At 42.7% G+C, this 16,055-nt stretch overlaps 1 protein-coding gene across 1 annotated transcript in view; it reads right to left on the bottom strand.

The window, feature by feature from the left end:
• The window catches only part of TCF25 (transcription factor 25), a 444,525-nt gene that overhangs the window by 419,529 nt on the left and 8,941 nt on the right, over positions 1-16,055 (bottom strand). Inside the window, exon 2 of the mRNA XM_069216958.1 lies at positions 13,876-14,088. Coding sequence (XP_069073059.1) covers positions 13,876-14,088 — 213 coding nt within the window. The remainder of the gene's footprint in view (positions 1-13,875; positions 14,089-16,055) is intronic.

Here is a 16,055-nt window from a genome sequence, read left to right as displayed (position 1 = left end):
TAGCCATATTTATTAATAATACTAATGCAGGCGCTGCTAATAAAGTAATTGTCTGAGACACATATTAGGCTTTCATTATGGCCTTACAACTCCATTTGTGTTGCATGTAATCAAAGAATTAGACACATTGGTGTTCAGATACAAACTAATAACATTAGATGGCTCCAGCAAATACTAGATAAAAATGCTTCTTAAATGAAAAATAAAAAACAAATAAGTATTCGAAAAACCTCTGCTTATGAACTGGGAGCTTAGGCAGGAAAAGTACTCTCAATCACTAAAACAGATTGATTAGATATGAGAGCAGAGCACGTAACTTGTTTTCAAAGACTCACAACTCAGCTTGGAAATTTCTGAGAATACTTATAACACTCTATTACCCAAAGGACAATGAGACTAGCAATCACGCTATTGATCAACTTCCACTGTACCAAAGACAACCAAGACATGGTTGTCATAATAATCAATATCACAAACATTGACACTAGTAAGAGGGTAAAAATGCACTCTCAAGCAGTCAAGCTGACCTCCAGATAAATTACACACATCTAAGTGACTCCTTTGCCATAAATGGTTTTTAATTTGTGTATGAACAACTGGCAAGATCACTCTGAAGTGGAGCTTGTGGTCTTAAAGAATGTTTTAAAAAAAAGCAAACTGGAATGATCCTCTTACAGATCAATACTGTTTGCAAAATGTGTTCTTGACTGAATAAAGACAAAGTGAGCAATTCATAAAGGTTAATAAGGCTAAGGTCTAAATTGAAATCCATCTAACACGTTTGCTGCTACAGTCCTTGCAAAAACATTCAAACACAAATTAATCGTTATTACAGCTGATGATGAAAACACATTTCACACATAAGTTGGAAACTATTATAAATGGATTTGATGGCACAACATTGTGCAACATAAATGTATTATGTCTCTTAAAGCATTATGTTTTGTTCTATTTGCCTCAGTTCAGGTTATTAAGAGGAGTATCAATAGTTTTGATATTAAGGGTACAAAGCCACAAGGATGCTCCATTTCTATTTCGTGTATACAAGCTACAGGAATTAAAATTAGGAAACCTCTAACATTCCTACTTCCTTGATACACATTAGATAGCCTAAAGTAAATCTCTGTGCAGATGATCTGACCACTCTAACTACTAATACAGAAAATCACTGGATTTGTTCAATGATGATTGTTGTTTAGTTTGGAAAGTTGTCTAGCTTTAAGATTAACCTAACTAAAAGAGCAGTACGATGATGTATCTATAAATTAGAAAAAAAGAATACATACAATGGCTTTGAAATAACATTTGCTTGAATTGTACTATAACGTTTTAACTAAATCACCAATCAAATTTGCATGAGCATATTCAATGAAAGGACACAAATTATGCATTTACCAATATAAATTAATGGAATAAATAACATTTAGATGAACATCCTGACTAAAATGTGATACATTTTTCAAAGTGTGCCAGATTTATGTATCAAACAGATTATTGCAAACAATTGGAGACCCACATCTAACGTTTCACATCGTGCAACAATAATGTTCACTTGTCCAGAAAAAAGATAATTCAAGCATTGCATAAAGCAAGACTGGTATGTCCAGACTGTAAACGGAATTTCTTGGGCTTTTAAGTGCAAAAGGCTCAATTACTAAATCATCTTCTCTGCCTTGAACATTTCAATATTGCTCATAACATCACATCAATGACTGGCTGCAACTCACCAACATTTGACACTTGGCTTCTAGAATTCTATGTTTACCTTGCTATGGAAAAAGATTCTGCCTACCAACTGCAAAAATCTGGACAAAATTAAAATTCATTTTGCAACGGGATTTACATTCTATACTAACTTTTCTACAATTAGGAAACTGCCCTCATAACCAAGAAGTAGTCACGCATTAGCAACCTGCGCATATGACAGGGTTGAAGAATTCAGTCAGAATGCCATGATTGAATAGAGGAGGACTGTAAATCCGGAGCACCTTCCTTTAAATGCCTGACTGCGGCACAAAATAGAGATGGCAAGTTAGATATGTGCCTGCCAGCATGGACAGCAACAGGAGCCTCCAAACATGCCAAATACTTTGGTAACATCACCAGGTTGATATTTGATTTTATTCTGTTCATTAAATTACATATATTGCTACGAGAAAAATCCTCCTTGACTTTATCATATTTTATTAACTTCCACATCAAGAAGGTTCAACTTTAAAGGGAAAACAGCTCACAGGGTAGACAACATGCGAGCGGCCAATGCTCTGCACCGGTACTAAATACATCTGCATTGATATAAAAAAAAAATTAAAACCTTTATTTTCAGTGTTATCATGAACAACAAATAGCAGTTTTGAGGAGAAAAGGGCATACAGCTCAGTAGGGGTGGTCTAGAAAAGTACAGATGTGACCATGCAGCCCATGAATGACTCATGAGACCCACAACAGACAACCTGCAAACTTTACAGATGCACTTGTTCTGAGCCACCGTCTCTCTAAGAGGATTCTCCATCCCTTCCTGCATCTGCTCCCTCACTCTCTGGGTCATCCAGCCCCTCAATCTACGTGGAGTCAGTAGCAGCTTTTAGGTCTATAAACACAGAACATAGGTCTACCCTTACTGCAATGTCCTGCAGTACTCCATCAACCCACCGACTGGGCCTCATCTGGGATTCCTCAGCCACAGCCCGTTCCGTAACAACTCTAAAACAACAATCAAAATCAGGTGCCCTCTGTCCCATCCATGTGATAACAACTGTGCGCCTGGCTAAAATTAGCACCAGTTGCAAGAATTTGTATGCCACCTTCTTACCCTTTGGTCACGCTACATGTAGCAATCGCCAGAATGCTGGCATCAAGGAGTAAGTGTACTGTCCACAGAATCTCCACTACAACCAGGGCCCAGTACTATGGTCCCTCTGGGCACAACCAGGCTAAGTGTATGAAGTCCGCTCCTGCAATTCTGCATCTGGGACAAGTGTCAGGTTAAGTGGGAGTCAAATGATGGAGGCTTTTGAGAGTAAGGTAAATCCCATGTAGAAAATTATAGTGAACCAACTTTAAGTGGGCATTTCAGGATACTGTATGTGTAAGGTCATTTACACATGCCCAGTTCCTCTCTGTCAGTAGAGCATCTCAGTGTCCTAAGCAAGGTGCGATCGCGGAATGGGTCCCACAGCATCCAAACGCGTGGCTTTGTATAAAAGCGTGATCAAATAACAGCCTGCGCCCCAAGTCAAAAGAATGCTGAGTGTGTGTGCGTTTGGGGGCAGCAGGATAAAATGGCCAAGCCACCCTAGCTCTGTCTGCTAGACCAGCGTGGGGCTAAAAATGACAGGCTCAGAGTATAAATGCATGTTGGGTCTCCTCAAAAAAAAAATTAAAAGCTCACCTAGGTACAAGTGCCCGAGAAGTTCACAAACTCCCTCTGCCATGGCTGAAAGAACATATGGTCCATCATCTGCCTGGCTGGCTTCAATATCCATATCAGAAGTTCTTAGTGAAAAGGGACCCGTTCCAAAACTGTCCGAACAAACTGACACCAAAATATGTCCATGTGCCTAATTATTCGGGGATCGTCCATTGGAAGGGCTGTGCATTCCATCAGAAATTTAGGCAGCTGTTCAGCAGCCACTCTGCCGGCCAGTAAGAGTTTTTCGCAATTGTCAGCCAGGTCCAGCCAATGGGCCGGATGCTCTAACTGAGCAGCAAAATAATAGAAGTCAAGTTGTGGAACCTCAAGGCCTCCCTCTGCATAGTGTTGATAAGACTACCCTATTGTGCTTACCACACAGAGGAGGGATATTAGGATGGAGTGCAATTGCCGAAATACCCGTGCTGGAAGTGGACATAATGAGTTCTGCAGCACGTATAGGCATCTGGGGAGCAGGACCATCTTAGCAATGGCCAGCATGCCATCAGCGAGAGGGGTAACAAGTCCCAAAAATGAAACAGAAGACTTCAAACCTTCCACTATCCTGTCTATGTTGAGGCAAAGTTGGAGATTCCGAATGTGAGCCACTTTGATCACTTGGTATTGTAACTTGGACGTCTCCGAGCATAGGCCTAGGTTTGTTAATTGTTCTGTCCATGTTTCAGCCAGCGAGGAGAGCAGAAATAACAGAGACTTGGCGGTGCTGAGCTGAAGCCCGGAATACATCCCAAACACCTCTAACAGTATCAGCAACACTGGTACAGCAACGTGGGGGGTTTGGGGGAGTGGGGGGCGGGGGGGAGGAGAGAGACAGACCCAAAGTCCACGCTTTCGAACAAAAACAGGCCACCTGTACCCTGGCACACGGTTTGGTAAAGAGCAAGCGCGCATAGCAGCAAAATTTATGCCAGAAGCCCAAGACACGCAGAACTTCCAGTAGATATTCCCAATCCACTGTGTTAAAGGCCTTCTCTAAGTCAATGGCCACTAGTGCCATTTCCTCTTCCCAGTGTTGTACTTGAGAAAACAAGAGACAGTTGCCTCAGATTCATTCAGGTGCTGCAGCCCGGTATGAAGCCGCACTGGTCTTCATGAATTAGGTAAGTCATATGGCCAGCCAGTTGAGATTAGAGTGCCTCGCAAAGAATCTTCATGTCAGAGTTAATCATTGTGAGAGGCCGATAAGCAGCTGGATCGGACTCACTCCCACCCAGTTTAAGAAGCATACATATCTCCCCTTCTCTCAGGTTCGGGTGCAAAATACCTACATCACAAGTCTCTTGAAAGACCTCCAAAAGTCATTGTGTTTGCATCTCTGGGAAAGTCTGGAAGAGTTCTGACAGAAAGCCATCACTTGCATGTGCCTTAAGGCGCGGAAAAGCACATAGTGCTGCCCTAAGCTCCTCTATATCTAAAGGTGCGTCCAGGGCCTCCACTACCTCCTTCCCCAGCCTGGGGAGACCCAGATCTTCTAAAAAGGGAGTGTATCACTGCGCATCTATGCCCGGATCAGCTGTGTATATTTGCTGCCGATGCTGTGGAAAGGTGTGCACTATATCAGCTCTGAAAAGTGACTCTACGGCCATCAGGAGTTGTCAAGTGAGTCACTTGTGGCGGGGCTTGTTCCCTGCTTACTATCCAGGCCAATAGTCTGCCCGACTTGTTGCCCTCCAAAGCAATCTCTGTCAGTACTGTTGTAGTGTGTATTCTTACAATCGGTCCCAGATTTCTTCAACCCACATATTGAGCAAGAGCTCTGTGTTAGGCAAGCTGGTACAATTTAAAGTCACCTCCTGTAGTCCCACCCATTTGGCTTTCTTCTGGCTCAGTTCCGCCTGAAGCTGGCGGCGCACCCCGCATGTGAGCCCCAGACAGGAACACCTCGACACTGCCTTAGGGGCCTCCCACTCCGTGGAGCTTCCTTTTGTAGAGCCTCAGGTCATGTCCAAGTATTCAGTATAGGCGCAGGACAACGTCTCGCATCCCACCTGACCCTCAAAGTATCTCCACAGGCATTCTCCACAATCTACTGCCCCAAGCGCTGTCCCCTCCCAAATTACCCGACAGCATACAGGGAAGTGATTAGACAAAAATCGTACTAAATGTGTAACATCTTCCATACTCGGGAACCCGCCAATCAGCACTCTGTCCAACCTGCTGTAAGTATTGTGTGTTAAGGAGTGGCACATAAAGATCTGTTGTTTAGGGTGTACCAACCTCCAAACATCATGTAACAATTTGTTCTTCATTGCATCCTGCAAGGCTGCTGTCATGTATACTTTCATCCCCACTCTTGGAGGAATCCTGTCCAGGTTGGATTTTAGCACAAAATTAATATCACCTAAGCAAATCACAGGCGAGTCTAGAGTTTTTGTCAGTAGGGGGAAACAGCCTTAACGCGGCTCGAACCACGCTGTGCCTTTACAACGCAGCCTGAACCACAAATGCACCTTTACAACGCATTCTTTTACCACGCAAGTCATTACAACGACTTGCTTTAGGGAAAGTCTTTAAGTCCAACACTTTCCCTGCTGTGGCGCAGACTGGAGTTGGAATAGTAAATTATACTATTTTAAAGTCCAGCGCTCTCCCCATGGCAAGTCTTTCCAATGACTTGCGTGGTAAAGGAATGCGTTGTAGGGGTGCATTTGAGGCTCAGGCCGCAATCTTAAGGAAGGGGTGGTAAATGCATTGTTCAGACACACAAACGTCAGTAGGTCCTGCGTAGTGTAAAAGAAGACCGGGTCGTCATTATTAGAAGCAAAGGAATTCAATATGGTCAAGTCCCACCTATACAAAGTACAGGGCAACAGGACATATCGCTCCCCCCCCCCTACATCAGCCTCACAATATGTAAGGGAGAATTAGATCCACGGGCCACTCATATCAGATGGCATAGGTCGAATAGGAGAAAAGAAAAATCTACCTCCTTATTTTCAGAGTCATCTTAGTGTGTTTACTGCAGGCATGCAATATCAATTTTATGGCACTTTAGAAAGGAGAAAACGATATCTCTTGACATACGTGCCCAGGCCCCGTACATTCCAGGTGAGAACCATGAAGTCACCCTGCATCACAGTGTGTGTAGGTAGATATGTGACTCCTTCCCCTCCAGGCTGCCCATAACCCCACTCTCCTGCAGTTTAACATGAAACACTAAGTAAATAAACAAACTGAACAAACCAATATCTCCCACCTACCCACGGGAAAACATAGCTCAGTCACGCAACCATTAATGCCCATCCAATAAATGTGCCAGGACAAGCACAGCTGTCCAGTCAGTCCAACAGGGACAGACTAACACTGTCACAATCTGAACTTCTCTTTCCAACTTTTATGTGCTGGGACGGTTCCCAACTTCGGTTCTTGAAGGTTCTGGTCTGCCCGAAGTAGGGGGCGACCCTTTCGGTAGGCATGGTGCTGCTGACATTGTAATGCAAGAATAGACTGGTCATTCCAGAAGGAGTCCCAAAGAGGAAAAAATCCCAAAGGGAAAAACCTCTTAAACAAGCGGGAACTCCAAGAAAGAAAGCGAGGCGAAAAGGAGAAGGCTAGGAAATAGACAGGAAGACAAGAAGACTACAGACAAGAGCAGAAAACACCAAGGACTCAAAGTAGGGAAAGGTAGCGTCAAGAAGAACGAGGGAGCAGCAGGCAGGAGCAGAATATACCAGCAGGAGCAAAGATACACCAGCAGGGAAGTAAAGAGTCTCCATCGTGGATAGGGAAACATTACGGAAAAATGATAGGAAAGGTCACCATGTTAGACTTGTGTAACAAAACCCTACCCTAGGCAATCCAGGATCAAGACTGTGGATATAGGAAGAAGAACTGCAAGAATATGCCCCCCAGACCCAAGAAGGGCTATTAGCCCTTTTGTAATATTGGCATCCCAAGCGTAAGGTAGGTGAGCCAGGGCCCCAGTGTTATGTTGGAGTCACGGTTCCAAAATTGGAGTAGCAACATTTCTAAAATCCTAAAGACAGAATAACGGGCCACGGGTAGACCCGTGGTGTGCCCACAAGAAAAAGCAGCAGTCAGGGATGTGGAATTCCTATCGCCCGACGCCCGGGACATATTGTTTGGGGTCAAGGGCAACAAGATTTCATGTGTATTTTGTCCTAGGAACAAGTAGGCCAAACCTCCTGCAGCACAAACCCTTTGACTGCCAGTGTGCAGTTCGAACGTGTATTTATGGTTCATTAATAGAAAGCAGTCGTTGTTAGGGTGAGCACTGTAAATAAACGTTTTAAGGTCACACTGCATTACTGACAGTGGTGCCAGAAAAAAAAATGTACACACGTTTGAAAAGATTAACAATATAAGGCTAAGTATAATGCTCCCAGAATGCTCTCTGAGTATATGCAAATATTTGCAGAAGTTTGTAAGCAAGAGTGATTATTCTTTGCTTTCAAAATAAAATGTTCAGAAAAAAATGCAAGTAGGAAAAAAATGTTTTGTCACTATAATATTTTAAGTGATATTTCTTTGAAGTGTCATTTAGTAAAATGTGTTGATGCATACTAGTATTTCCAAAACATATTTCTAATGGAAAATCAGTGTAACCATTTTCAATAAGCTTATGGGAAGCATGAAAATAAACAAGCAATGGCAAAGCCAACCGATTCGACATTTTTTGTGAGTCTTTTGGTTTTGTCAATGCGTGTCTTGTTTTGCCATGGCTTTTGTAACACTTTATTGTTGTGGGGGCTGCCTGGTCCTCACCATTGTAACAAACACTGGTAGAAAGAAAAGAAAAAAAAAGATTTTGGTCTTAAAAAGCACACACTGCCACCAATGGCATAACAAAGTCTAGCGGGTGAGTGAGTCTGGACGGCGGGCCTCGAATTTTGTTAAACCAATGACTGCCACAATAGTTCCTCGCAATAGTTCCTGAACAAAACTACTGTGTGCCAACATGCTCCTTGTGGAAGAGCAGAATGCGATCACTCACAGTAAAGCCTGCAGATAGAGAGAGAAATAGAAGTTGAATAAAAACAAAATGTCTCTGTTAACGACAGACCTAATTAGGGGCCCAATTCTTAAAGAAAGTTACAAAAGTGCACTCATGGTATAGGTCTTTGAATTAGTGGCTTTCATGAATTCACAAGAACTTACAGAAGTTGACCAGGAAATCATATTCCTAGTAAATATTTGTGAACTGTATTTTAACACGAGCAAATATGCATGTGTAATGTGAATATCTACTGAGCTAATGTGAAAATCTATTGAGCTGTTACAAGTTCACTTTCCCTCCAACCACTTTTTTCCCCAACCCTGGAAGAACTTCTACTTCTGCAATTGCCAGGAGTAAGCTTGCAACCTTTCTAATTATGGGAAAAGATTAGAGAAAAGCTGTTGAAAATCCTTTAAACTTGCAAGTTAGTAGGTTTGCAGACTCAAAGGCATTCTAGCCCTGGAACTATTGCTTCCTGCTTCCTTCAGCCCCAGTATGTAGATCTGCGGAAAGGTGGCAAAATAAGGAAATTGCAATACTGGGGATTGAAATTGCAAGTATTCAAGCCCTACTATAGTAGTAACCCTGGCATAATCAGAGAGGCTATTATCAGAGCTCCTACATAATGAGGTTGCTTTCATAATTTGTCACCACACTAAGTGGCGCCAAAGGGACAAGTAGATTTTTTCCAGGACAAGTAGATCTAAGAAGCAACCTGTCCCATGGACAAGTAGATATTTTATTCAATCCCACACCCCTGAGCAGGCGTTGAAGAATGCAGTTGCAATGACAAAACAGTAACAGTAGACCGCCGCACAGAACTGGTGCACCCCGCAAAATAAGAGGGAGGTGCAGTGGCCAGCGCTGGTGAAGGAGGTAGTGTTGCGGGCTAGACTACAGCCTGCAGCGCAACAAACACTCAACCAAAAAGCTACCCAGCCAGCCCCCTCATGGAGCGGAGGCTAACCCAATCAGTCAAGGCCTAAGAGCGTAAAAGAACCCCCTTTCTTGCACCCAACAAGCTTTAGTCAAATGGTCAGACATTTGCTTCACCCTCGCTCAAACATCACAACCCCCCCACCTCTGAAGTGGCCATGGTGTCTGTTATCACATCCACTATGGGGCTTGGAGCCCTAAAACATTCTCTATCTGAAGACATTCAGGAGGCAGAATCGCCCCTCTCCTCCAACATAATCACAGTTTTCAGGTGAATGGTGCCATCTTCCCTGATCATCACTCTCTGAGACTCAGGGGGGTCAAGTTCGGATTAGCATCAACTGTCTGGGAGAGGAAGGGGCCTGTGTGAGGGCGCGTTCCCCAAGTTTTCTGTAGACTACCTCCAGTGTGAGGTGCTACCACACCATCCCTGAGGTCCAGTCATTCCTACACCTCTTCCGGCCTGTCAAAAAAGTGGTCTTTAACCTGAAAAATAACTTTCACCCTCGCTGGATACAGGAGAATTTACCGCAGCTTCAGTGCCTACAGCATCTGTTTAATAGCAGGAAACGATTTTCGCCACTCCTGTACCTGCTTTGTATAATACAGATAAATGTCAATTTTACTGCTGTCAAAGTGAGGGATCTCCTGCTCTCAAACCACTCCCAGAATACAATCCCTGTCATAGTAGTCAAGTATTTTAGAGATAATTCTCTTGGGGGGGGTGGAGTAAGGGGAGGGGCAGGCCTCAAGGTGGAGCATCAAGGCTCAGTGCGCACACTGCACCACAACAAAAAAAAAAATTAGACAGGCCCCAGAGCTTCAAGACAGTTTGCACTCAATTTTCCAAAAAGTATTCTCTGGAGAGCCCCCCCAATCTCTCAGGAAAGCCCAATACCCAGATGTTACTACCACAAAAGCAGCCCACAGCATCATCCGCAAGGCGCCCCAGCTCCGCTGTAGTCCTCGTCATTTGAGCCATCTGACCTTTTAGGACCGATACTTCATCCTTCAAAGGCCGTAATGTTTATTCTGCAGTTGTGACTATCTGCTACTTTCTGCAAATCAGAATGAAGAAGACTGAGGCCAATAGACAAGGTTTCAATTTTGTGCTCAAGAGCAGTACGAGACCCCTGAATGGCCACAAGCAGTTCTGGCCGACTAGGTTCGGATTCTCTTTCCAGGGAATCTCCATTCTCAGACACACCCAACTGTCTGGTTATCTGTTGAGTAGGTTATCGCGGTGTGATACACTAAGTAATGGTATTGGATGCAGGTGCACGGGTCGATTTATGGATGTTGCATGACCCCCACTCAAACCCCCCCCCCACATGTGTATAGAGCTCATGGTTTCCATTACACTGTCCCTTTGACTAATATAAAAAAATAAACCTGAACACTGTCACCTCAACCGCAGGAAAAGACAAGCAACTGATAAACCTTTTACAATGATGCAGGGCAAGCTGCAGTGATCTCTGCAAGCATGAAGAAGTGCTGCGGTTGAGAAGCGTACCACTTAGCAGTGGTAAAACCAAAGGGTAAGGAAGACTCAAAACTCTCCAGCCACACATCTATCATGCTGTGTTTAACATGAGACAGGGCTTGCCCTACTATTCAATATACTCTTAGGGCTTCCTTCACATGTATCCTTAAAAGAAAAACGACAACCACATTTAGGGTTTTTGAGGTGGCAGTTCAGAAACCAATGGGAGTGTCTGGCATCTTTTCTAAACCTGCGATCTCAAACTTAAATTGTGCAATAATGCCACCTCTACTGTCTCTGATTGGCATCTTTTACTGGGCATCCACCAGTGTCATCTTAAGTGAACCGGTTCCTGGTGCACATGGTATGTTTCATCTCTGATTCACCATCCTTCTGCTTGGCTAGTTTGTGGCTCAAATTGACTTTGTGTAAGTGCAATTTCTTAAGATATGAGATCAGTGGTTCTCAATATTTTGACTTCCGAGAACTATCCCTTAGTTATTACAGGAATCAGGGGACTCCACTGAATCATTAATGGAATTGGGGAATCCCGGCACTAGCAATTTCAAAGATTTGAACTACAAAACAAGACATAATATTAAGCAATTATCAACAAAATACACAAGTGATGAAATATTTCAATTAATTCACAAATATAAAAATAAAATAAAAATCAGCAAAATGTAAATTAAATTGGGAAGGTTGGAGCTTTTTTTAAATGCAACTAAAGCCACTCATCATCCTTCCTAATTCTCTTTGATGCACGGCACTGCTCCCACGATTCAACCTAAGGATACCAATGTAATTTTTACCTTCCAATTTCAAATTCCTCCACATTTTCAGAGCGTTTTAAAGTTTTCATTTTTACATTTTGCTTCTTTATTTACATACAAGTTATTAATCTGTTAATATTATTTAATTTTATAAGCAGTTGCGGATCCCAAATAGATGTCACACAGCCACAGGGGTTGCCAGATCACAGGTTAAGAACCGCTGCAATAGATGGTTTAACATAATGCAGGGCTGGGCAATGTTGGCAAATGAGGTACTCTCAAAATGAGGTGCAATTTGTGGTGGAGCGATATTCTCTGAGGCACGAGTTGTGTGAAAAGGTGCAGTTATTAATCATGAAAGTCTGGAGGCCTGTAAAAAGGGTGATATGTGGTATCAGGCAGGGTTGTATAACTTGCTGTTAATGGCTTTTCCGCAAGTTAATGGAGTATTACCTTACCATATGATTATACATTGATGATCTAGTAATACTGGTCAGACATCAATAGGGCTGCAAAAGTAGTTGAATGCATTTTCAACATGTTGTAACACTAATCCGGTCATGGTTACCACTCTCAAACTCAGAGCATTATTATTACATGTATTAATTCGTGCTTTCTAGTATAGTGTGGTGGTGGTGTATGGTGCAAAGTGCTATATACTGTGGAGTTAGGTGCAGGTACCTCTTGTGATGTGCAGCACTATGTTGTGATGTGGTGAAGTACACTCTGGTGTTGATGGAAGGGTGCCCCTATATTGAAAAGAATGCTTTGGCTGGTAACAACTGCCTAGGACTATTGAAATATTATTCAATTTTGAATCATGTGATCAGAAGAATGTTTGCTCCATTTCCTGTACACACATAAAATGGCCTTTGCAGCATTAAAGTATTTCAGTTTCATTTAAAACAACAACAAAAATGATTGCTGCTACTAAATTATCCCATCTCTATACAGAGTTGCTCAAGTTGACAAACCATTCTGCCCAGCTTAAAAAAGACCCCTACCACTTGCAGAGGCACCCCAGGGCTCAATACTGTCTCCTGCTCCTGTTATCTTCAACCAACACGTGGAGCCGCTCAGTGCTCTACTCTCAGATAACATCATCAAGACTCAACAATATCTCGACAATACACAACTCTACTTGATAACATCTTCCGCTTCAGTGATCCAGCACCTCAAAACTGCTTGCACATTAGCCAGACCTGGATGTCCAGTGCCTACCTGAAGCTCAATCCAACTAAGACAGGTTTTCTATTATTTGCCAAGAGCAACAAATAAGATACAGAACAAACCAGGCTGAATGACATGAACCATAGCATCTTCAAACTCTAACTTTCACCAAATGCCAAATCAATTGGATTAATTCTGGAGACCACCCTCTCCCTCAAGGAAAAATTGCCAAAAAAACAAGCACAGCCTGTTACTAGCTCTGTCATCTAATGAAATTCAAACCGTTACTTGTAGAAAGGGACTTCAGAACTGCTGATCAAGCCCTTGTACTCAAGAATTTGGATGGTGAGAATGCCCTCCTCTATGGCCTCCCAGATCCCACAAGATGCAGCACGTCTTGTCGATGGCCTGAAGAAATGTGAAAATATCATCCGCATTCTGATGGAATTCCATTGGCTCCCCTAGCTGGACCACACCGTCTTCAAAAACAGCTGCATAGTTACAAAACGATCACAACCATCACCCTTGGTTATCTTGCAGACAAGTTTACCATCTCTGGTGTATCTTGGCACACATACAGCCAGGCTACCCTCAGGCTGCAGGCCCAGAACTGTAAAAAGAATAAATCAAGACTGCATGCCTTTTCCATACATGCGCCCAGGATCTGGAACAACATCCCCATATCCATCAGGACCGCCCCAAAGCGGCTGCAATTTGGGAAAGAATTGACGACTCAACTCTTTAAAGACCACTACATTGCAATGTATTAACCATCCTCAACGCAGCACCATTCCTCCTATTAGTTGACTTTATGCTTCTCTTAGACAATGTATAGCGCTCTACTGACTTTTGACTTGGTTTATACTACAGAAATATAATCTACATACATTCTGTAAAACTGTATTACTATAATCAGTACCATGGCACTCTGAACTCTCCACCATGCTGAGCAAAAGAACAAACTCAAAAGAAACATCCAAAAAAAATCAACCATATGCCTGGAAGTCAGGTAACAGGTGTACAATTTTGATTTCACAAATTGCTCTGTGAAGTTTACCTAACATTATCATTAGATCCATTACTATACAATGAGTTGCAAAATCTAACAGAGGTCATAAAGTACCTGAAAACTAGCTGGTGTCTCATGATGGCTTTCAGCTGTTCCCTCGTCCTCTTCTTCCGCTTCATCATCGCCTCCTCTGAACCCATTACTTGTTAATTCTCCAGATTGATTGTCCTGGATTGTCTTAGTTCTATTGCATTTTATCAGCCTGGAATCTGCAACCATAGCATTGGAAGGGGGATGTTCCTCTGGGTCTCCATCCACATCGGTTATCTGTACAAAGATGGTGGCAAAATCTGTTCAGAGTTCATGTGTTGAAGGATTATAAAATAATAATGGGCAAAGATTGAACAGTCAGTCAACATTAACTACCTTCAGGACTCAATATTTAGTCCCCTAAAAAGTGGAAATCAAAAGGCCCTTTCTTGCTCATGGTATAAAACACAAAATAAAACCATATGCAACTTTGACTGGGGCATAACAGAATCACATGGACATGGCATTAGATCCCTGAGCGGGTATGCATTGGAAGGATAGGCCAACAGAAAATGGGCTAAGCCCAACTGAAACCTCATCAAGTAGAATCTATAATACCGAGAAACACTTAACAAATATGGCTCAATTTTTGGAGTAGTACATAAAGGAAGGTATGCTGCCACCAAACCCTTAACTAAATTACTACTCCATGTTTCGTCAGTAATCTGACTGAGTAACTCATTCTTGGCTAATAAAATGTCTTGTTTACTTATGGGACCTGGGTTCAAAAATTACTCAGATCTATTTATTCCGTCCAACAAACATTAACCATTTACACTTAAGCACCCCTTCAATTTTCAAACAATCTAAAATCAGTGACTAAGTGAAAGCTGCTTTCGGTCTGGTCCATAATGACAGCCACAATAATACTGGGGCCAACCTACCACATGTTCCAAAAAAGGGAGGCCAAGTTCTTCATGGACAATAATAGCCGGTATACTAAGTGACAGCAAACACATAGAAAATGTGTTATCACTCATTTGCAATGGGGTTGAACCAGTATACCCCCATACTCCCGCACCATATGTGGCGATAAGAATAGTACTGGCTTTATAGACAATGATAATCAAATTAAGTGGCGCAGAGCCTAGGTTAGAGATAAATGTACACAGAGATACAACCGCCTGCTCGTACTGCGTGACTCTAGCTGCTTTAAGATGGTCCCATTTGCTATCACTATCAAAGGGTACTCCCAAATATGCAAATGTGGAGACACATTTGAGACACTTGTCTCCAATATGAAAGAGAGGTACCCTGTTTCTGGACCGTCCGCAGACCATGGTATAAGATTTTGTTTTATTGATGGAAAGACCGAGGGAGGTCATAAAATCAACAAATGTATCTAACAGCTTTTGGAGACATCTACCTGTTCGCCTCATGAGGACGCAGTCAGCATACAAGAAAACAGGTTGCTGACAAGCAACTATCTTTGGGGGGGGTCCACCTCAACCTCTGATAAAGCTTCCTTAAGGTCGCTTGTACAAAAGCTAAAAAGAAAGCGGGCCAGAACACACCCTTGTCTGACCCCCCTTCCTAACCTTGAAGAATTTAGAGCATCCTCCATTCAGTCCATACCTAACCCTGGCTTCCACATCACTATGCAGTTGCGCCAACAAGAAAACAATCTTTGGGGTAGCCCCGCTTAATCAGTATTTCCCATAATCTTCTCCTGACAACGTTATCAAATACTGCACTTAAGTCCATAAATGCGAGGTAGAGATAAACCCTGCCTGATGCCTACGTACTTCTCTACCAACAAGTGCAGGTTCAGGCATTGGTCAATCGTTCCCAAATCCCTCCTTAAGCCATACTGTGATCACAACAGAATATTGTTATTGGTTGCCCATGATTCTAAGTGGTCTAGGAGAATCCTGCCAACATTTTTTGCTGTGGCATCAATCAATGATATAGGTCGATTACAGGTTGGGTCATTACAATTGTGTTTTTAGGTCGAGCATGCAAGTGTTCTGGCCTGTTGTAATCTATCTGTGGGCTTTCAACCAGACCCACTGCATGCCCATCACTATCACTCGTTCATGGGCTTACCTTTAAAAAATCATTTGTTATCATACGCAAGTGCTTTACGTTTTTCCCTCCTTGGGTAGTTTTGTTACTACCTTGGCCATCAATCCGGTTACATGGATAATTGCACTTTTGCTGATATGTTTGACGGAGAGCAAACGTCTTTTTCCTTTTGTGTCTCT

This window comes from Pleurodeles waltl, chromosome 12 (genome assembly GCF_031143425.1).
Source record: "Pleurodeles waltl isolate 20211129_DDA chromosome 12, aPleWal1.hap1.20221129, whole genome shotgun sequence".
Taxonomy (NCBI): Eukaryota; Metazoa; Chordata; class Amphibia; order Caudata; family Salamandridae; genus Pleurodeles; species Pleurodeles waltl.
Note: the sequence above shows the minus strand (reverse complement) of the source record. Positions and strands in the feature narration are given on the sequence as shown.